At 37.8% G+C, this 23,395-nt stretch overlaps 1 protein-coding gene across 4 annotated transcripts in view; it reads right to left on the bottom strand.

Annotated features, from left to right (window-relative positions):
- Window positions 1-12,505: 12,505 nt before the first annotated feature.
- pcbp4 (poly(rC) binding protein 4) overlaps window positions 12,506-23,395 on the bottom strand; it is a 68,747-nt gene continuing 57,857 nt past the window's right edge. For 2 of the 4 annotated variants that reach the window (XM_066698287.1, XM_066698289.1), the window contains one exon: window positions 20,837-23,037. In XM_066698287.1, the coding sequence (XP_066554384.1) occupies window positions 22,704-23,037 (334 nt within the window). In that variant the 3' untranslated portion in view covers window positions 20,837-22,703. The other 2 variants (XM_066698294.1, XM_066698293.1) reach the window with 2 other exon arrangements.

Genomic DNA, 23,395 nt, shown 5'->3' with positions numbered 1-23,395 from the left:
CATGCCACGCTCAAAATTGCTTAACTCACCTTTCTTTCCCATTCAGACATTCAGTTTGGAGTTCAGGAGATTGTCTTGACCAGGACCACACCCCTAAATGCATTGAAGCAACTGCCATGTGATTGGTTGGTTAGATAATTGCATTAATGAGAAATTGAACAGGTGTTCCTAATAATCCTTTAGGTGAGTGTATATATTTTACTTTGTCTGCTGTGCTGACCCAGGAGGCTCTTAAATCTTTCTAAATTCAAAGGGGAACTAGCTTAATTGTCCTTGGTACTTTAATTTTAATGTACCTTTTCGTTCTCCATTTCACTTTCCTGATAATATTAGATTGGTCTAATGGCCCCCTGCTGCTGTCTCCTCCTAAAGCATTCTGTTCACTGACAAATGGGAAAGATTAAAATTTACTGGGTTGGCTTTGTCGGCCATAAGAATGCAAATTGGGGAAAAGAACATTGCTGAAATAAATATTCAGGGGAGAATTTTGTATTGAGAATTTAATTATATGGAAGAATAAATGAAATAAGCAAACCAATGAAAAATACAAAGTACAAATGTCCTTGTTGAATGTATGCTGATCCTGCATTGTCCTCGTGTATCAGACAATAAGCAGAGCTGTAGTGAAATGGAGAATTGTATTCAAGAGAATAAATATTTAAATAAATCAAGGCAGTGATAAGACTGCATATTATAGATTGTGTTCAGTTTTGGTTTCTGTTCAAAGCGTAACAAAAAAATTGAATGGCAATAGGAAGTAATGCCTTACAAAAAGAGTTGTGGGAGTCTGGAACAATTGGTCATCCTTGGTTAATGCAGCTGATTCCTTTTTATTTCCAGGATTGGTTGTATGACACCCTAGGCTCAATACGCTACTACAAACCAAAGTTTAAGTAGCAGTGGAATAGCCAAGTCTCACGTGCAATCTCTTCCTTTATGTTAGAGCTGCATGGAATGTTTATGTGATTATTTGGATTCATTTTACTAGGAGGATTTGATTAAGGTGACATCATGCCTTCATTTCTCTGTGCTTTAGTTGTCACATAATTCCAATTAGGCAAGCAAATGACTATTTTAATTGGAAATCTTTAGCTACTTAATTGGGGCCATTAAAACAGCCTGATTTTTGTGAAGAAGTCTATCTCCCTCTCACTTTCATTTCAGTGCTGATAAATCATTACAAATGCTTGCAGCTGTTCTTGAATTATAAGTGTTTTAACCTCAGTCGGTGTGCTTCTAATGTCCCTCTAGAATACACAGTCCACATAACTCAATCATGTTTGTATGCAGCTCTTCTAAACATTATTGGAAACTGTGGTTTGCACCTCCACAGTAAACTCCTGGTAAGACAAATGCAGGAAAACATGGAACTACAGTAACTATTTATTCAGACACTGTTTACTTTGTTTCCATTCAGAAACTGGAGCAGATCCCCTTCCTTTGTATAACTGTCATACATGTTTCAGTGCGGAACTGGAGACTCATCAATTATGAATATGTGCAATGAGAAAGCACCAATGCACTTTTCTGTTCCATTTGCTTGGTTGACGATTGTCAAAAATATAGAGGTGCAGTGTTAGAAGTATCTTTTTAAATTTGTTTAATGGACATAACTCTTTATCAGCTTGTTACAGCTAAGTTTGTTACTAAGTTCTGACATAAATGGGACTTAAAAGGAAGAGTTTGTTCCAGTTGGTGGAGATAGTCTAACAATGTGTTATCATGAGCCTCCGTTATTATCTAGGTATTGATCCATCTTAACTATTTTACCACAGACAAAATACAAAACATAAAGACAGATTTACTATTATTGAGGGATGGATGTATGTGACCAGGGAAAATGCCACTACTCCTCTACAATATGTGTGAGTCAAGGTGCTGGAAAGATACAGAAATAAGGCTTAGAAGGAAGAATTCCTCTGCTTTAATCTTGTGTGATTTATTTTTTGAGTGAAAGCAGAAAGCTTTGTTGTTACTCCTCTGTGCCATCGCTAGATGTCAGTATAACACAAACCAGTACTACTACCATCTTTGCCATTGTAGTGGGCCTACTGAGGCATGACTTGTCTAAGTGTTCATTGGAGGATCACTGTCAAAGCATTCGTGGAGTGAACTTACAAAATCAACATTCATAAAATGGTTAGGGAGTCTATTGCATGTGCCCCCAACATCGTAATGAATGGCCTCCTGTAGATCATGAATGTGCTCATATGTGTTTTCCATTTATGCCTCCTGGGCATAGTCTCTCAGCAGGATTTGAAGTAGTTTGGTTTTATCAGCCCCTTTATGACTGAATACCTCAATCATATCTGACCCAAAGTCATCAGTGTTCCGGGTTAGTGAATTGTTTTAATATGTCCGTGTAGAACATGCACCTTAGCTTGAAAGCAGAAATAGAAGAATGCCATCTGAAGAAATGTAACAGATTTTCTGTCAAATGTTATACTGTATAAACGGAAATAGCACATATGGACATCTGGTATTGTACACTGCTCCAAAAACAGGCTTACACTTGAATTACAGACAATTACTCTCTTTACTTAGTATGCTATTAGTGTTATCTGGCTATGTTAGAGGTAACAGCTTTTAAAGTGGTATGGATAGATACAAATTTGAGACCTTTCTGGTTAATACTGTCATTTTAACATTCCTATTAGGACCTTTTATGTGTGTTAAATTTGGTTTAATATGTAATCGAACACAAACCAAATTTATTTAAAACTGTAACCAGCCATAACCACATCTGCTGTCATGATGTATGTAAACACAGCATACATTGAGTTTGTCGTCATGTTTTTGAAAAGGTTAATGCCACTGAATATTTAAATGTTACTTTTTAGAAGAGCCATTTATAAATTAGTTAAATTTTAAATAGTTAATCCCAAAACCCCTTTGACACTTTGACATGGATTAGTTGCGCATACACTTGCAGAACTCTAGTTTGTGCTAAGTGTGCCGTGCCCTGTGTAATTATATCTCATTTTGTCAAGCTGTTTTAACAAGTTGTCCTAACCATCTGTAGCTTCCTCATTTCAGTTCAGGATTAAAACATTTCCTCTCTGTTGGCAGTCTTTCTTTGCCTTGCTCTGAGTGGCACAATACTTAATTGATTTGGCTGTTTGCTTGTAGGGAGCCTGTGAAGACTGCAATAGCTTGTCTTGTAGTTTTTATAAGGCTTCTGTGCATTACTCCTAGGGGGATATTGTTCTATGTTTTCTGAATGCATCAAAACATCAAGAAAGTAATGCACTTTGCTTTTGGGTGTCTGGCATCAAAGCACTAATTGAAATATTCCTCTCTGACATGAAGAGTTGTAGCTACAGAGTCTATTCATCTGTTCTGTGGTGGCAACATTAAAAAAAGTAATATATAATTCATTGTTCCTGTTGACTTTTAATTTCTTAATTCTTAATTGTACCTGAGCTGTCACAGTTTGTTTGTGTTCTTTTAAAACCTGACCATGGCAGATTAAAATGCAAGATCGCCCCATAAAACATAAGATGTAGATCTTCATTATAAAATTAAGAAACATTTAAATATGCTAAGAGAGTGCAAATGCACTGGAGTCTGTGAGCAGCATATTGTTTCTGGTCAACCTTTTTGGCCTAGGTATTAATGGGGTTCATATTAGTGGATGTGTTCATCTTAAATGTTATAGGTCTACTGCAAAGAGGTATCAAGAAAGGGATCAGGAAAGCAAAGAGGGAAATAAAAAGAAACATAGCTCTTGGAGCTAAAACTAATGCAAACAGGTTTGTTTTCATTTCTACAATAGCAAGAGGTCAATAAAGGAGAAAGTGAAACAGATAAAGGGCAAAAATTGAAGTATCTTGGAAAACAAACAAGAAGTGGCAAATGTTCTAAATTAGTATTTCACAGAGGGTTTTACAAAAGAAAAAAACAGATGACATGCCACAGGTTAACCATCAGTCCAGTCAAACCCTAAGAGAGATCAGGATAAATGAGGAGGAGGTACTAAAGGGACTAGCAGAATTAAAAACCAATAAATCACCTGGGCCTGATGGTATATTTTCAACAGTATTTAAAGAAATGAGGGAAATTATTTATAGGCTGCTAACTCAAATATTGCAAATGACACTTAGAACAGGGGATGTGCCAACTGACTGGAAGACAGCAAATGTCAAACCAATCCACAAGAAAGAGGACAAAACTGAGCCAGGAAATTACAGACCAATCAGTCTCACCTGCATCACTTGTAAAATGTTGGAAAAAATGATTTGACAGAAAAGAGAGGAGCATCTTAATGAAAACCATATTCTTGGAGATAGTCAACATGGGTTTAGACGAGGCAGATCATGTCTTACTAATTTATTCATTTTTTTTTAACATGGAACTCCAGCTGTAGATCACGTGAAAGCATATGATATGATATACTTAGATTTTCAAAAAGCTTTTAATAAGGTCCCACACCAAAGACTGATCCTCAAATTGGAAGCTGTAGGCATTCAGGGTAATGTAAGTAGATTACGAACTGGTTGATGTATAGGAAACAGAGGGTGTGAATTAGAGGAGTTGCTTCTAACTGGAGTGAGGTTGTTAGTGGAGTTCCACAGGGATCAGTACTAGGGCCTTTGCTTTTTCTAATCTATATTAATGATCTGGACTCTGGGATAGTTAGCAAACTTTGCAGATGATACTAAAAAAGGTGGCTCAGCAGATACAATCAAAGATTATTCAAAGGGATTTGGATAATATTCAGTTGTGGGCCGACACCTGGCAGATGAAATTCAATGTGGACAAGTGCAAGGTATTACATGCAGGTAACAAAAATATCCAAAATAATTACACTATGGGAGGAATAGAATTAGATTAAGTAACACATGAGAAAGACCTAGGAGTCTATGTGGACTCCTCACTTTCTTCAGCATAACAATGTGGGGAAGCAATTAAAAAGGCAAACAGGATGTTAGGGTATATTGTCAAAAGTGTAGAATTGAGAACAAGGGCAGTAATGTTCAGACTGTACAATGCACTAGTTAGAGCTCATCTGGATACTGTGGACAGTTCTGGGCTCCACACTTCAAGAAAGATATCGCTGCTCTAGAGGCAGTTCAGAGGAGAGCAACCAGACTTATTCCAGGTCTGAAGGGAATGTCCTACTGAGAGACTGAGGAACTGAACCTTTTCACCCTGGAACAGAGGAGACTATGTGGGGACTTGATCCAAGTCTTCAAAATCATGAAAGGCATCGACCACATCAAACCAGAGGAGCTTTTCCAGATCAGCAGGGACACACGGACCCGGGGATACAAATGGAAATTGGGCTTCAAGGCATTCAAGACAGAAAACAGGAGATACTTCTTCACACAGAGAGTAGTCACAATCTGAACAAACTCCACAGTGATGTGATTGAAGCCGACAATTTGGGAACATTTAAAAATAGACTGGATAGGATCCTTGGATCACTTAGTTATTAATGGAGCACGATGGGTCGAATGGCCTCCTCTCGTTTGTAAAGTTTCTTATGTTCTTATATTAATGCTTCGGTGAAATGATCTGCTTTCCAACATAATCTTTTTTTCTTTTCAGCCTGTGTTTGTTTGTTGAAGCAGAGTGTCTAGGTTCTTTTAAGAATCAGCCCAATTAAATCCCTGCATCAATTGGTTATTAGCATGCAAACAAATAAGGCTTATTTTCCTTTCTCCTTTCTTATGTTAAAATGTTATAATACTGGTGGATTACTGATTTTAACTTCATAGAAACTAGTGTCAGGTTAGGTACTGTTGGACCACAGATAAGTCAATCCCAGTTTCGAATGATAGCTTTCAGTATGATTTGTTTGCATCAATATTTCAGCCACATATCATTTGGACTTGCCTCAAATCTTCATCTAACCCAGAGTCACTCTGTCACAGGTTGCCCTGGTAGCAGTAGAGGTGTTTGTTCTTTGGAGGGGAAAAAAACCTGCAACAGGATCGAGAGAATCACTGTGATGAATTGCTCTTAACTGACACCATGTCAAAAGAGTGAGCTTTACTATTTGCCTGTCATTGTTTTTTAATTGGTGGGGTTATTAGTCATAACGTATTAGCAACACTTTTAGATGCATAGTATCCTGCAGTTTGGTTGTGTGAGTTGAGCGATTGAATATCAAGGACACTTGTTTAAACTGCAAGTACTATGATGGATATCTTATTTTTGTCAAAGAGTTATAGTTTATATTGTGTTATTACCACTCCCTAGAACAGTTTTGAAGGGTGTGATGAAATTTAACACATGGATTTGACTTATATATATTAAAAAAGGAGAAGCTGAAATGTGATGTGTACCACCCTGCTTTACTGTTGCCTCACTAAACTTCAGTTTTTCCTCAAGCAGCCAGTTCCCTAGTGTATGCAATATATACATTATTTATATCAAGATTGCCATTCTTCGTGGTCATATATTTTCTATTAATGGGGTTTGTATTTCTTCAAGATGCTATTATGTTATGGAATGCATATCTATTTACTTTTCTGAGGTGGTATAGAATGAAAACATGACCTCACTTGCTCCATGCCTGAGAATTAATCAAAACTTCCATCAAATGAATGTTAAAGTCACCTTAAGTGTTTATTTAACAGTGCACATTTCTGAAAGATGGGACCAGTACACAAGAGAAAGGTGGGAAAGAGATGAGAATTGAAAATAACCTTGAACCAATGGCCAAACTCAGATGTATTCTAAGGTAAATCTATTTTGGTAATAAATAATGCACACACTCATTGAAGACAGTGTGTGTAGTGTCCACAACTGTATAAGAACCTCCTTGGATGTACCAAACAGGGAATAATTACAGACCTCTGTTTATTAATAGTCCTGAGCGCTGCCTATACACTGGTGGCTCCATAAGCTTACAGAACCTCCCTAGTCTCTTCTGAATTTTAAACAGGAGAATCTGGGGAGATATTAAATGTAGCGCATCTCACACATAAGCAGATATATTCTTAGCAATCTGCTCTAAAAATACTTAATTTAATGCAAAGTATTTTAGTAATTTCCTGACCTGATCATTGCAGTACAACTCTAATTTGTTATTTATTGAGTTTGTGGGAGGAGGACATTGTTGCACATCATTACAGTTTATACACTCAGCCCATGGATTGAGGGAAACATATGAAGATTTGCTTTGTATCTCATACACTTTGTTTGCTATTTGTAGAAGGGCTAATTCATTCTTTGGTATAATGATGACAGAGTGGGATACTGTCCAGCAGAGACAGTTGTGCTCAGTCTTAAATTACTGTAAAGGATCTGCAATGTGTTACTTAATTAAATAATAAAGATTTTCTAGTTAATGTTTTTAGAGTGCCTTCTCTAACTACTGGTACTATACAACAGTACACCCAGACAATACAAATACAAATGTAAATGTTTTACAAAAAACTGCACTATAATCTACTGTTATGATCTTACAAAGAGGTTGGCATTTCTCAATGTGTTCTTCTTTCATGCCTACAGTGAAGATTGGCAGGACCCTTGGTTTCACAACAAAGGCCTGACATCTTTCACCATGCTGTGAATATGCACACACCTTTCATCTTGTGAGGTGTCGAAAAAAGTTTTTTTTTTTTTTTTAAATCTATGCATACTTCTAAAATAGTTTGATATTAAAGCCTCAAAATGACTGAAGCTTAAACTAAAGTGGCAAGTGAATGATACAATTAGAAATACAAATTTGGCAATGCTCTTCTCTGGGCTTTTGTTGTGTTTGGACCGTTTTCACTCTGTTTATTTGCAGTAACAAAAGACTGTGAATGTGGCACAGCTTGATATAACTTGTCCAAAAAAGTTATCAAAGTATACTGCTACTACTAAATAGGTTTGAATAAGGCAAAAATGTAAGGAAGAAAAACAGTTTAATGTGTAATAAAACCAATAATACAATAAAACCAAAGCCTAACCTACTAAATCCTGTATATATTTACGAACACCACGTATTTACAAATACATTATTTAAAAATAGACTGGATAGGATCCTTGGATCACTCGGTTATTAATGCACACCAAACGAGCACGATGGGTCGAATGGCCTCCTCTCGTTTGTAAACTTTCTTATGTTCTTCTTATTTGTATCATTTACCACTTGGATAAATGGATAAATACAGAAAACCCTTGTTTCGGCATTGTAGTTCTTACTAATGGGTTAAAAAAAAAAAAAAAAAAAAATCCCCTCACAATAATGCACTTTGATATTCTATTGGAGTTTATATCAAACACAGATCATGACGCCAATTAATTATTTCTCCAAACGAGGCCACGACTTTGTTTCCACCCACAGTTCTTTGATGAAGCAAGAAACGGGATGTTACGTGGGACTAGTTTTTCCATATTTGCACTTGATAGTTTTTAAATCTATATAGCTTCTGAAAAGTGTGCATATCATTTCTCCTTTGTATTGTGAAGAGCTTGGTTTGTGTGCGTCGTCGTTGGCGCGCTTGGATGTGAACACGGTAAGTGATGCTTCTTGCACCTGGTGAAAAGACCACCATTTAACACTTCTGAAATCCAGTGTGAACACAGCTGTACATGGTAATGATAGATTCAATTGCGACGCAAGCATTTATATATAAAGAAGTTAGTATGTTATGTGCCTTATGCAGTTCGTTAAATATTAACCGAACACATTGAAATTCCAAGAGTGATAAGAAACAATTTTATAACAATATCAACTTTAGAAGTTAATTAACAGATCCCGGTGTCAAGTAAAGACATTTATTTATTTATTTATTTATTTATTTATTTATTTATTTATTTATGTATGTATGTATGTATGTATGTATGTATGTATTTATAATGATATGCAGGTGCAGGTGCAGATGCAGATTTGTGGTCTTGAATACATTTGGATACACTTGGATACATTTTTATTTAATTTTTTTTGGTTAATGAAAAATTGAATAACTGGACGACTCTCCATAGACGTTTAGGGGTAATAGACATACAGCCCTAAAACGTTCAGATGGTATTTAATTCGCGACACAGTAACATATAACGTCATATACATGTATTTATTTATTGGAGCTGGTGACAAAGTAACGTTGACAATGTGGTAATTGTATTTAACAGTGGAGGCAAACACATAGTAATGCTTGAAGGTACACACATCAGCCATAACATTATGACCACTGACAGGTGAAGTGAATAACACTGATAATCTCGTTATCATGGCACCTGTCAGTGGGTGGGATATATTAGGCAGCAAGTGAACATTTTGTCCTCAAAGTTGATGTGTTAGAAGCAGGAAAAATGGACAAGCGTAAGGATCTGATCGACTTTGACAAGGGCCAAATTGTGATGGCTAGACGACTGGGTCAGAGCATCTCCAAAACTGCAGCTCTTGTGGGGTGTTCCCAGTCTGCAGTGGTCAGTACCTATCAAAATTGGTCCAAGGAAGGAAAACCGGTGAACCGGCGACAGGGTCATGGGCGGCCAAGGCTCATTGATGCACGTGGGAGCGAAGGCTGGCCCGTGTGGTCCGATCCAACAGACGAGCTACTGTAGCTCAGATTGCTGAAAAAGTGAATGCTGGTTCTGATAGAAAGGTGTCAGTACACACAGTGCATCTCAGTTTGTTGCGTATGGGGCTGCGTAGCCGCAGACCAGTCAGGGTGCCCATGCTGACTCCTGTCCACTGCCGAAAGTGCCTACAATGGGCATGTGAGCATCAGAACTGGACCACGGAGCAATGAAAGAAGGTGGCCTGGTCAGATGTTCAAGGTGTTCAAGGTGTTGACTTGGCCTCCAAATTCCCCAGATCTCAATCCAATCGAGCATCTGTGGGATGTGCTGGACAAACAAGTCCGATCCATGGAGGCCCCACTTCGCAACTTACAGGACTTAAAGGATCTTCTGCTAACATCTTGATGCCAGATACCACAGCACACCTTCAGAGGTCTAGTGGAGTCCATGCCTCGACGGGTCAGGGCTGTTTTGGCAGCAAAAGGGGGACCTACACAATATTAGGCAGGTGGTCATAATGTTATGGCTGATCGGTGTATACCCTGCTACATATTCATTCTAGCTGTCACAGCAGATGATCTGGTGAGCTATGAAATAATGTCTTCTCACAAGCATCCAAGTTTATGTCTTCATTATGATCATTGCATAAAATCAATAATAAACAGCCATTTACCTAATAGACTTGTCTGCATATTATTAATTTCTGTGGAGCTGGCAGTTTGAATTGGTGTCAATTACACATGATGGGCTGTTCCTTCTGGACTTAGATAATGAACTGGGATCACCCATTCACACAGAGATTTACCTAACACTTTAAATATTTGTATGGCATTTGTACACAGGCAGCACTGTTGAGTAGTGGTTAGGGCTCTGGACTTATGACTGGAAGGTTGTGGATTCAAATCTGGGGTGGGACAGTGCTGTAAGTCGCCCTGGATAAGAGTGTCAACTAAATGACAAAAATAATAATATTAGTTGAGCTTTCATTATCTCAGTTTGCATTTATTTATTGACCTCAATAATATTATATTATTTCTATGCAAAATATGTTCTGCTGTTATATGTTGTCGGTTTGTTCCTTCTCTTGTGTATCTTGAAAGATATGCATATCTTGCATATATCCAAAGAATATCATACTGGTTGTCCAGGTAGATATACTCAGACACCATTTTAAACAGCAGTTAGTTCAGAGGAAGAGGGTTTAAGGCTTATATTAGCAGGGTGAGCCTGGACTGTGGCCTTAAGTGTCCTGTTTGTTCTGATGTAGTACTTAAAAGGCAATAAATAAGCTCTTACAAATTATAAATTGCTGCTTGTCACAAAGACCGGAAGGAAAGACACTTCTTAATTATAGCTCCACATTTTAACGTAAAAGAGAAATGGAGTATGAAACTCATGAAAATATTGTTTGTTTTGTTGTGGGAAGTGAGGTTGTTGTTTTCACTAATGGTTATTTTGTCTCTTTCCCTCCCTTCTTTCAAGAGACAGCTAATTGTTTTTATTAATTCTGAGCATTTCTCACCTCACGCCTGGAATGGCTTTTTGCTCCACTACCTACTCGAATGATTAATGACATGCGGGGGGGCTGTTCTCCCAGGTGGGGACTCTGTGGGTTATTGGGACTATCTGACGTGGTTCCGGGAATCTGTATGAATGTGCATCGACCGCCACAGCCTCTACAGTACCAGTGTGAGCTCTTAGAGCCCAGGAAATGGAAAAGTAATGAAATATTCATGCCACCTCATCAAGACCCCCAATCAAATCCATTAGTGGACAATCAATGGAGTTTCCCCAGCCCCCGAGGAAGCTGGGCAGCTCAGTGGGGTGGGGATTGCACTGTTTCTCTCTCAGCCTCACAGTGCTTTAATGAGGGGCACACACAGCGCAATAAATACACAGACATGAGAGGGAGACGGAATGTCCCGGGGGAAAGCTCATAGACTCCTAAGGCCGGCAGAATGGCATTGGTGAAATGGCTCCGACATGAAAGTAGGGAAGATGTAGTCAGTGAAGGCTTAAAGCTTCAGCTTTGTGTTTCAGCCTGACAGCTGAGACTCTGCGTATAATGTGCATTCTCTACACACTGCACACACACACCGACATATATCAGCTTCATAATATACATTTTCCCTCGCATTCCATGGTATATAAAGGCAGTCTTTCAGCCTCAACCGACATCCCGAAAACAATAGGAGCTTTTTCAGAGGGAGACAGGGGGTGTATTTATAAAGTGTGAATGAGTCACTTGGACTGCAAACAGTCTTGGAAGGCAGATGTTTTAAAATAGACTGATATATTGGACCTTCAACAACATTATAACTACTAATACATGATATTAATACGTGCTTTTTGTTGATATAATTTCCTTATTTTATATTTTAATTTTAATGTATGCCTTTAATATAGAAACAATTACGGTCATTACGGTTTGTTGAGTGGTATGTAGCTTTTTCTCCAGTACTTTTCTTGATATTTGTAATGTCTATTTTAAAAGGTCCCTCTGGAGCACAGCTTCTTAGTGTATAGTGGAATAGTAACTGAATTTAAATTGCAGAGAGTAAAATGTGTAAAACAAACAGAATTCTGAAGTCTACCAACAAACAATGTTTTAAAGCAATGCCTGAAAGTAAGTCTGCAGGAGTACTGGATCCTGCAGGTTTTGTGAATCACTGCATCACCCAGTAAAGATTTGGAAAAGGTGGGAGTTGTGACCAATGTACAAAATGTTGATGATCAATTAAGTACTTAAAAACTGGAGGTGGAACAATACTGATCACCAGTTCTCCCACCAACTAATCTTAAATGCATGTCATGTATTTTTTACTATTTTATTTTGACATTATGATTATATTGGCTTCTTTTTTGTTTATTTATTCATGCCCAATGACCAGTTCTGTCAAATCAGTTTCTGATATAGTACACAAATTTGTTTTCCCTAAATGTGAGCAGAGGAAAAAAATTCACTAATGCCCCCCCGCCTTGCAAATAATAAATTGGAGGCAATCTGTGAATTTATATTATTATTTATTTCTTGGCAGACACCCTTATCCAGGGCGACTTACAAAATATAAGCGCAATACAAAGTGCAAAAATACAGTTCAGTACAAGGCATAAAACATTACAAATTCAAATTTACAAAATACAGTGCAAAAGGTCCATCACAGTGGTTAGTTTAATGGTTGACATACCATGTAACCTGGAAAGTAGGAATACAATCTCCTGTCTAATTTGAAGATCACCACTTTCTATCAGGGGTCTTCCTTGTTGGTGTGGAGAGGAGACTGTAGCTCAGTGTGTGTTTCTAAACCAAGTACTAAGAGGCCAGCATAAACCATTTAAATGTACGGCATGATACATGATGTTGGAAGAAGAATGGTCATTTGTTTTTTAATATATAGGGGAAAGGGCAAATAACAGTAGCAGGGGAACATGGGCACAACAGCAAATCAATTTAGAAAACAGGAGGGTTGGACTATATAGGAGGCTTCACTTGACTTCTGCCTTGTTTTGTTTATTGCTGCAGGACAGTGTGCTCCCCTCCCCCCCTCCATCCATTGCAGCAGCTCAGTACCAGAACGTGACCCTACTAACAGACAGATGTCGTTGAGAGTCATTACAGCAGAAGATGACCCCATGACCAGGCAAGTGAGCTCATTCTTTCCTTCCCCGATATTTCCTTTTCTCCAATTGGGGGCGGGGTGGGTAGGTGATAATTCCTTCGCGGGCCACAAGTTTAATAGTGCAATATAAACCAGAGCCTGTGGATGAGTGCCAATAAAGCTGCATTTGCATAGTAGGACACGCAGTTCCATCTGCAGGTTTATGACATTCCCAATGATGTGTTTCGTCATATCTCTTCATTCAACTCCCAAGAAAACCACAACAATGCAGTGCAATATATAATGCACCATGTTCATCACCTCAGCCTACTTTTGTTCTCCAAAAGGTGTTATGAATTATAATCCAAATGATAACTGCTTAATGTGGGATTTTCAGACTCTTCACATCATAAAATACCCATATGTTGACTGGTGCTCAGATAACAAACATTTGCAGCATCTGAGCCTGCAGTGAGGGGAGCTGGTTAGTGCCATGGTAGGGGCTAAGCGTGAAGTCATTGCATCTTTCGGGGTGAGACTTGAAACTGAGGTCCTGACTCGATGCAGATGACGTGGCACTATTCTAAAAGGGGAATGGCTAACCCAGTGTCCTGACTAAACTCTAAAAACAGGTTTTCTCATTGTGACTTTCCTTAAAAACATCCCCAGTTGTACAATTGGCCCCAAAATACCTCCTAATTTCTCCTTCTTATCTGCAGTGTAGTTTAGAGAGCTGCTGGTACAAAATGGCTGCCTTGCATTACACATTACAATGGTTCTAAATTGTTAAGCACTTTAGGGTCCTTTAGGAGGAAATGTGCTTTATAAATGCAAGATATTCTTCTCTCACTAAGCCCAACACTGATGATTTCACCTGTAGCTAAATGATTTCCATGGATTGCACTGTACAAAGTGATCATAAAAACCTACCTAAAGAACTACCTTTACCTAATCTCAGAATGGTACAGGCCTGCTCTGTAACTACACTTTGCTTGGCTCTTGCTATCCATTGTCCCTTTTTAGTTGGTCAAACTATATAAGGGTATGAAAAGGATAAAGGGGTTGGATAATTTGATCAGTTTTTCAGATAACTTGCCATTAAATTCCCCACTGCTGCACTGTGCACTGCTCTAAGAGTATGCATGGCTTAACAAGAGATGTAAAAATAGTTTTCACATGTTTTGCCCAGGAGTTCAGATGAATGCCTCATCTTGGGATGATCTCTGCAAGGAAAAAAAAAGAATGATGAATTGGTGACAGCAGTATAACAAGACAACTGTTGCCACCCTGAATACAATCCATGACAAGATAAGCCCAGAAAATTTCTGAAAATGATTACACACTTGGTCTCTCCTCATTTCCATTAGTGCGTCTGACCTGTGGAATGCATGATATTATTTGAGTGGAACTTGGCTGATTGAATGAGACGAGCTCTGGATGAATGCACACAGACTTGCGGCAATGTTTCTCTCTAACAGCCCCTTAGTCTGAACCACATTAGCTTACTGAAAATGCATATATTCTGGTTAATCCTCTTGTTTTTTTTTTTTAATAGGATGGTGATTTATGAGTACAGACTGGGTTGAGGCTAATTGAAATGACTGTCCAAGATGGTAATGGTGAAGCTACCTAATAACATTTGCTTTTTTTTTTTTTTAGGGATAATTAACGGTCCTTCCATTGAAATAGTTACAGTTGGGTTCTTGTTGTTTTTATCACACAATGTAATGGTAAAAATAACTGAGTAGTTCAGTGTATCTGTGTATAAATATTTGATTTCTGGCTGGTATCTCTGCCAGGTGTGGTTTGTATTTTGCTTACTGGCTCAAACATTTTGTCTCTGTGATGATTAAGAACTCCCATAAATCCAAGGAATTAAAAATGGAATGGCTTTGAAATCAATCCCTTTTGCGGAAACATAAGAAAAGCTAGATAATCGATTGCTATGGATTAAACATGTTGCATAAGGAAATGGATAAAGGAAACCAGACAAAAAAAGGTTTGATCTCAAACAGGACAGAAGTGTGTTAACTTAAAATCTGGTTACATGAAAAATAAGATACTCATTTAGGAATATGCATCTGTGTCCTCTCTTTGTCTAGTGATTCAAGATAGTAGATATCTTTATATCCCACAACAGTGTTAGTACAAGGTTCTCCTTATGGGAGTATTAGTAAAGTATCTTATTGCTTGCCTGATTCTCTGTATTAGTTCACGTTCAAAAATGGGTTGCACCTACATCTCTCCTCTAACGCTTTCTGTGTCATTCAATAATGGTGATTACCATAGGGAGCTTTGACACCACAGTGTCAGAGAAAGAGCCATGGATTATCCGTCACCTTGTTAAGTTAAAAACAAACAAATGTATAAAACAAAGTAACAACACAGACATTAGTGACACTGCTTTCCATCCCACGCGTTGAAAAGGGTCCCTACCCTAGGCTAAAATGTAATGGTATTCCAGTGTGAAAATAATTTTTCATTAGTACTGACCGGTAGGACCTGGAAATACTGCTTAAAATCTCAGTTCTTTTTGGAGTACTGATGTATGGCCTGCTGTTATTTAGAGGACATTATCCAATCTATACTCTCAGTGAGTGTATCTCTAGTCCTGGAGAGCCATAGAAACTTCTGTCTTTTTGCTGAATGTGGGCTCTGAATGGCTTAATTACACCAATTATTGTTGTAATTAGTAGACGTTAGCATGTTTTCCAGATCCCTGCTCATTGCCCATGTAAAGCAACTTGCACATTGCTGATGTGGGACTTGTAAATGCTGTGCCATAACAAAACTTAAAATCCAGTGTTTTTGTCTGTCAGTTTACCAAAACTAGTGGACATTAAAAATAGATATATTTATAAGTATGTTAGCAGTTGGTTTTACCCATGCCTTTTATTTCCCCAGAAAGTGATGAGACAAGATAGTGGGATTTGTGTGTGTGTGTATGTGTCTATGTAAAAATAAAACTCTTCCACAAGAGTTGTTGATTTTCCCTACAGCCTGACTCTTACCAATTTGTGGATGCCAGAGTGAAAAACATGTTTTTTTTTTTAAATAACGTTAGCTTTTCCCATAAGGGAATAAAGCGTGAGGCTGGCATCCCTTGAGCCTGCCTGTCATGACTAAACACTGCCACAGTCTCAGAGGGATGACAAATAGTGACGATGAGCACAAATTATGGATACAAATTGGGATGGCAAACTGTTTAATACTTTCCCTTCTGTGCTGTATCAAACACTATATTCTGCACTGTGTAGTGGAGACAGGCTTTATGGTGATAATCAGAGAGCAGCTGACTGGGTCTGGTTCAGCATGGTTTTTGAATTACAGCCTGGTCTAAATCTTTGCCATAGTTGTGTGCATTTTTCTTCATATTAGTAGTATTAGCATAAATTGTGATTACCAACCCAGGCCTTGCTTTGAATCTTGATATCTAAAGATTAGGGCAGTGCTGGGCAGCCCTGGTCTTGGAGGGAAACAGACTTGAATCTCTTTAAATCACAAACAAGGCATACTTGTTCTATTTAGCTTATACATTGTCATTAGTGGCTTCCAAGCACAACATATTTTTGTGGTCGTATCAAGATTTACGTAATTGACAGGAATGCATTTCCAGTTTGGAAAAAAATGTTTTTCCCCTCCTGATCTTTGTGTTTTACAATGTCATTTCTCTTTTTCATACAAATAAACTCCATGAAGATCGCGTTCACCTGCTGTTTGTCCAGCTACTAGCTAGTGCAAAAAATGGAAAGACAAACAAAACAAATATGGAGGCTTTCATTAAGATAGAGACAGCTAAACATCTGGTAATTTCAGCACTAAATAGTATTAACCCACCTAGACATAAACAAATATATAGAAGCATAGCTATATCTCGGCAAGATATTCATTTTTTCACAGCTCCCTTTTATTAGTTACACTTAATATGACACAGTTTCCATATTGCTCTCCATATTGTCTAGCACTTTATTGGAGAGTGTGAAAGCAGTGTTGGAAACCCTTGTCAGAGGGCTGCTTGACACTGTGCGTTGCACGTTAACACTTACATCAAGTATTTAAAACCATAAATAGGAATGTAATGTTAAACTGAAATGAATTATGATCAAACATATAAGCATTGTACTCCACAAATATAACATTATACAATATCCTATATACAATTATATATATATATATATATATATATATATATATATATATATATATATATATATATATATATATATATGTATCTTCCTCAGATATGAAGCCATCTGTTGAAACTGTGTATCAGTTTAAAATGCCCCATACCTTCATTTGTGAGGATCTCTCTAGATTTCTATTTTGAGCTTTAATTTATTACCAGTAAAATGAATTTGGTGATTGGCAGAGTGTGTAAACTTTTGTCCAGTTCAGTATAGGGTGCTGACATGTTTTAACAGCCCATTATGCTTTCAGTTGTATTGACACATGACCGACAATTGAATAAGAGTTGTGTTTGGGCTTGGCTATTTTTCATATAGTAAGTACAATTTGTTGAGAATATGAAGCTGATAAAGCTACAGGTGTAAGCATCTTCTGGGATTTAGTATTCTTAGGAGGAAGAATTTATTTTTTATTTATTTTTAATAATTAAGAAATGTGTAACTATACACCCACCCTAATCCTCTTCTCTCTGATGTGGATAGATAACAAAATTATATATATCTATATCTATCTTATGTTGTAAGTCGCCCTGGATAAGGGTGTCTGCCAAGAAATAATAATAATAATAATAATAATAATAATAATTATATATATATATATATATATATATATATATATATATATATATATATCTAACAAAAGATTGGAAAATTACATATTGCAATCATAATAACTTAATTGGTTAATTTTACCCAACAACAGTGTAGTAACAATGTAGATTATTATTATTATGCAAATTCTGAAGAAGTGTTTATCCCCAAATTGTGGTTCCTGTCTTTTGAAAAACATGTTTCTTTACCCCAGACGTTTAAGCTGTCTGCACCATTAATCTTAAGATAAAGAATCTTTCCAGTTGTATAAATGCCCTGTAGAATGCTTAGGAATGATTTTTAGTTTTCATGGTCTAGACAAAGCCAGCGATCGAAATGCTGCTATTAGCTAATGAGTGCTGATGGCTAATGCATATGATACGGAATTCACTTTTTGCTGTCTGTAGAATATAGGATGATATAACTGTATGAAGTGTAAATACAGTTTTGCCCAAAGGGAAATGTGGTTAAAATTACTTCAAATTTAAAATTTAAATACCCTATCCCATATGTTTAAACTGCAGTACACTACTTTGATGTGTGATCTGTTGCAATGTATTCTTCTGGGCCAAAAATGTTTCACACATTATTTGAGACTGATAGCTATAGAAATGTAGCATTTTTTCTTCACCCTTTCAACATTTTCACTCCTGCAACATATTGTTACACTATGAAGTTGCAAAAAATACCAGAAGCACATATAGTAGGTATGAAAATTCCAAATGGCGGCATAGGACAAGATGGCAAAGAATATTGTGTGAGGTGTCATAGCATTACTGCTGTGCTTAGCAAACTAAACTAAAATAGATTTTCTTGCCCTGGGATGCTGTTTCAACTCACATGCTCCTGTTTTGTTTCTGTATACTTAAACAAATAGGAACTTCCCAGTATTTGGCAGTTGTCTTACAATGGCTATTGTACTCTACCTGGGTGACTGAATCAGATCAGTGTTTTGGTCTCAATTGGCTTTCAATGACATACGTTATTATTTATTGGTTCTTCACCTCCTCCGTGTATGTAAAAGAATTAGAAATCTGAGAAGGAAAGGCTTTGGATCATATCTATGTAGCTTTTACTAGTCACTGCAGAGACAACATGACAATGTAGAGTCACATGACTGTTTCACAATGTTAAGACACTTTAAATGCTATTCTTTTAATATTAGGAGTTTGCCTGGTGTTTGTTTGTTGTTTTGGACCTATGATTTTGGATATTAATCTTCAGAACAGCTACGAAAATATGCTTCGCCCTATGCCACTTAGTAATTGTTTGGGTGCTGCTGCTTCAAAGATCGGTTTTAATGTGATGTTCCAGAGATAAAGGATGATGCTAACTAAAGAACACAGGCAAGCGCACGGCTCAGACAGACCAATTATTATCTTGCATGAACATTGTTTTGAGGGTTTGGGGCAGGTGGTAATGATAGACATGGTAATAGGGCAATAAAAATGAAAACCTTTTAGTGAGTGAGTATACATTGTAGAGTCACTTAACGCTTTCGCAATGTTAAAAGATGCTTTACTGGTGTTTACTGACAAGCCACATCCCCAGTGTATTCCTAAGAGAATTATAGATCTGTACTGTGTAATCATTTTATCAAAACAATGTATATTTTTAAACAGTGCCGGGCATGCCTGTGTGTCTGCCACATCTCGCAACATGCATTTTATTATAACCAAACAAAATAAGTCACTGGTGTTTCACAACTTCTCTGATTTTTCCATCACTTCAAGGCTGGCTTCAACGTTTAAAATTGAAAAATAAAACCAAAGAAAGCTTTTAGTCTTCTTCCAGATTGTTTTTAATTAGAACTGGAAAATAATGTGAATCAGATGGACTGGGCATCAAACACAGAATGTCTCCCCCACAGGTGGTTTTGGCTGCCTGTGTGATGTTATATTGCAGCATTTGTGTTATTGTTTGTGTATTAAGCTAAGGAAAGGCGCTATAGTTGCCAGTAATATATCCTGAAGAATTTGTTTCTGTTGTATCAGCTGTAAAAAGCTATTTGGAACTTGCTTTGATCTGCGGTTGTAGTCTCTGTGTTCAGGGCGGGTGGAAGGTAGCCAGCAGTTTGCGCTTGTTACACAGCTAAACTGGGGGACTTTTAGTGCTGAAGGGATCTGTCAAGCAAAGCAGCAGGTGGGTATATTTAAAACTCTCTCACCTGCCTAGCTCGGCAAATCAGTGGCTTCCGTTTGTCATTTTTTTCTTTTTAGTGAACTCCGTGAGCCCGGCTTTAACAGACACACACCGTTTGTGTTTCAAATACACTTTGTGTTTCTTGTGGTCTTCTCATGCAGGGCCATTCAAGTCGAACTTGGCAAGAAGAATGATCAGACATCATAAATGTATAGAGTTTGTTTAAATGAATGAATACATAAGGATCATAGGTTTGTAGTAATCTGGATTTGGTGATTTGCCTGTCATACCAACAATGCAAACAGAATCTTTGAAGCTTTTATAAGCCCACTACCACAGAGGATTTAAAATAAAGAACAATTTCAGCCGCCTCCAGCAGTGTCTGCTCTGCGTTGCCAATGGGAATAGTATTGGTGAGAATGCACTTGACTAATAATACTGACTGCACTTAAAGTCCTGACTACCAACTACACTATTACTCTTTCTGTACCCGTGAAGGGGGTGCTCTCATGATCCTGTTTGCAAAAACCTGAAGCCATTTAACAGCTTTAAAAGCTTAATTCAGAACTTTAATCCTGGCTTTGCTACATGACTCGTTCTGAATTTATTTTTTACTTTTTTCCTGAACAAGGCAGAAAAGATAGGTTGAATCCTTCCACATTTTCTAAGTTAACATTTTAATCACATGTAACTGCTAACTGCCAAATTACAGACTTGCAATGTAATTAAGAATTAATCAAACACTGACGTTACCAACAGTATGACATTTGATGTGGTTGTTTTTTTATCTGTCCTTCAAGGACATTATATATTTATGTTACTGCATGCTTGTTAAGGAGACACATACATGAAGCAGAATCAGGTTAATACAGTATTGTTTTATTTTTCTGGCATTGATCAAACAGAATAAAAATAAATAAAAAATAATCACAAAACATTACAAAGTATTTCAGGTAGACACAAATGATAAGCCTTTGTACGAAAACAATGCTATTAGGAAAACATTTTTGGCCTTCGTTGGAAAATACCATGTTCAAGTGCAAACATTTAGTTGTAGTAGTCTTTTATTTTATTGGTTTTGCTTGTTTAGGTTTGTGTTTGTGTGTGTGTAAAAGATGCTGGACTGAAAGCATTGACATTTTCAAATCTCCATTGGTTCACAAAGCAAGTTAAGCACAAGAAAAACTGTGCCAGTACCTCTTCCTGTAATACTGATTTGAGTAGCCCTTTCCCGTTAGCAGTTCTGCAGTGCTGTCAATGATATAGGTGAACACGTCCTAGATTTACTGTGTGAACCAGGAGCTGATGTTTTGCATAGACAAAAAGGCCAGTCGTTTTTTTTCATGCAAATGGAGTGTGAGTTGAAGACAAAACAAAAATGTCTAGAGGTGTCCACACCTTTACCAGTTTTTTTTGAAGAATAAATGAAATTGCATCACTTCATCTGAAAGACACTCTTACACTTCTAAGTAAATTGAGAGTTCATTTCAAAAGGAAAACTAATACCAACACATCCTATTCTAGATCCCATTGGCCAGCATCATTTACCTACCAGGGTGTCACTCAGCCCTCTTTCACACTTTAATGTTATGTCATTGTACAGGAATTAACTCTCAACATATTATGAGCCTCTTCAGTCACGTACAGGGTCATTCGAGAGTCTCTGTCAGGATGGCGCATAAACCAGTGTGTCAGACACTTTCTGTGTGTGGGCAATGTCACAAAGCAATACTACTTTCCAACACAAGAGGGACATTGTTTTGCATTGCTGCAGTGTTATTGTATATGGATCTTTTCCTGGTGAAAAGTATCCTTCCACACTGCCAATTTCATTTTGAGACATGGGGGTTACAATTTATTTAATGTTAATATTTTAATGCATGGATACATTTCAGAAGTGGCAGTACACTCTTCCTATAAAAACATTTAAAATGGTTTGTTTTTTCCCTGTTTTTTTTTTTTTTACCTCACCTCTTGTCAGCAACTACTGCAGCTACGACAAATAATCCCCTATGTTGACCATCATCATTTTCAACACAGCAGACTACTGCTTGGTTTATATCCTCATCGCAGGTTGCCAGAAACCATTGTATATACACCTGCCGACATTTCTGCAATCGATATAATCATCATCGTAACCATAGTAAAAATAAATAAAATGAACAAAACGGCACGTTTCAAATAAATGCGGTGAAACCCATACTGCAAAGAGAGGTTTCAAGCTGTAGTCTTTTTAAAAACTTTTGATTTACACAGTTCATATATATATTTTTAAAAAAGAAACCTTCAGAGAGTCATATACAGGAGCATACAAGGACATCATTGTATAAAAGCAGATACATACAGTTAGCTGCAGTGACCAGTGTATCATTTACAAACTCTTTGAGGGAATAATCTTAATTTTTTTGTTTCTTCTTTTTTTCTTTTTTTTAAATAAATAAGCAGGGGATGGGAGGGGTGGGTGGGGTTTGGTGGATGGGGAGGAGGATAAGTCTATGGCTTTGAGGCCGCCGAGTGGGCAAATATTTGCCTATTTCCTCTTGGTATCTTCTCTGCTGAAAGAGGGACACCTCTTAATCTTCTAGGCTACAAAACAAAAGCTATCCAGTCTCTGGGCGTTTTTTATTTTAATTTTTTTGTTAATTTTAATTTTTTTCTATCCAGCTAAATCCAGGCAGAGGAAAATAAAGAGAATGGTGGCCTTCTGCTTCCAGGGTAGGGGAGGTCAATAGGGGGCGAACTTCTGTCTCTCGGGCTTCTTGATCCCATTGGCAGAGGAGATTTTGGCCGTGTAAGAGGCTAGGGTTCCATGGGCGGCACCGGGGGAGGCAGCAGCAGGGCCGGAGAGTGCCAGGAAGGGGACGGATTTCATTCCCAGGATGCTGGAGAGGGGGAGGGCGTAGGGGGCACCCAGCATGGGAGCGTGGGGCATGGCACCCATCGCTGCCAGGGCTGCGGCCGAGGACGAGGCAGGGGAGGCAGGCTGGGTGAAGGTCATGTTGAGGTCAACGGGACTCGTGATGGAAGAGGACTGGGCGGTGGATTTTGCGGTCTCTAAACTGCAAGGCAGGGGAGGGGGGTGGGGATACAGGGAGGAAAGGGAGGGAAGGGGAGGTTTGGATGGAAAAGGGTTAGAAGGTTAAATAAAAGACATGTTAAAGAAAGAAATCGAGAGAAATTAAATAATAATAAAAAAAGAAATCATAACAGGTGTTTGCTGGAGGTTGCAACAGATTATTTCAGGGGGCCTCAGTTCTCATGGGGGAGGTGCTGTTTAATTAAGGGAGATGGCTCGGGGGGGAGCTTGGGGGAGAGGAAACAAAATGATTTTAAATTAATTAGGATTGTTTTGTGCGTGTGCATTTCTGTGTATTCAATTAAACAGGATGGTGCAAAATGTAACATCTTGATTTACAG

The sequence above is a fragment of the Amia ocellicauda genome, chromosome 3 (assembly GCF_036373705.1).
Source record: "Amia ocellicauda isolate fAmiCal2 chromosome 3, fAmiCal2.hap1, whole genome shotgun sequence".
Taxonomy (NCBI): Eukaryota; Metazoa; Chordata; class Actinopteri; order Amiiformes; family Amiidae; genus Amia; species Amia ocellicauda.
This window is presented reverse-complemented; position numbering and strand designations above follow the sequence as displayed.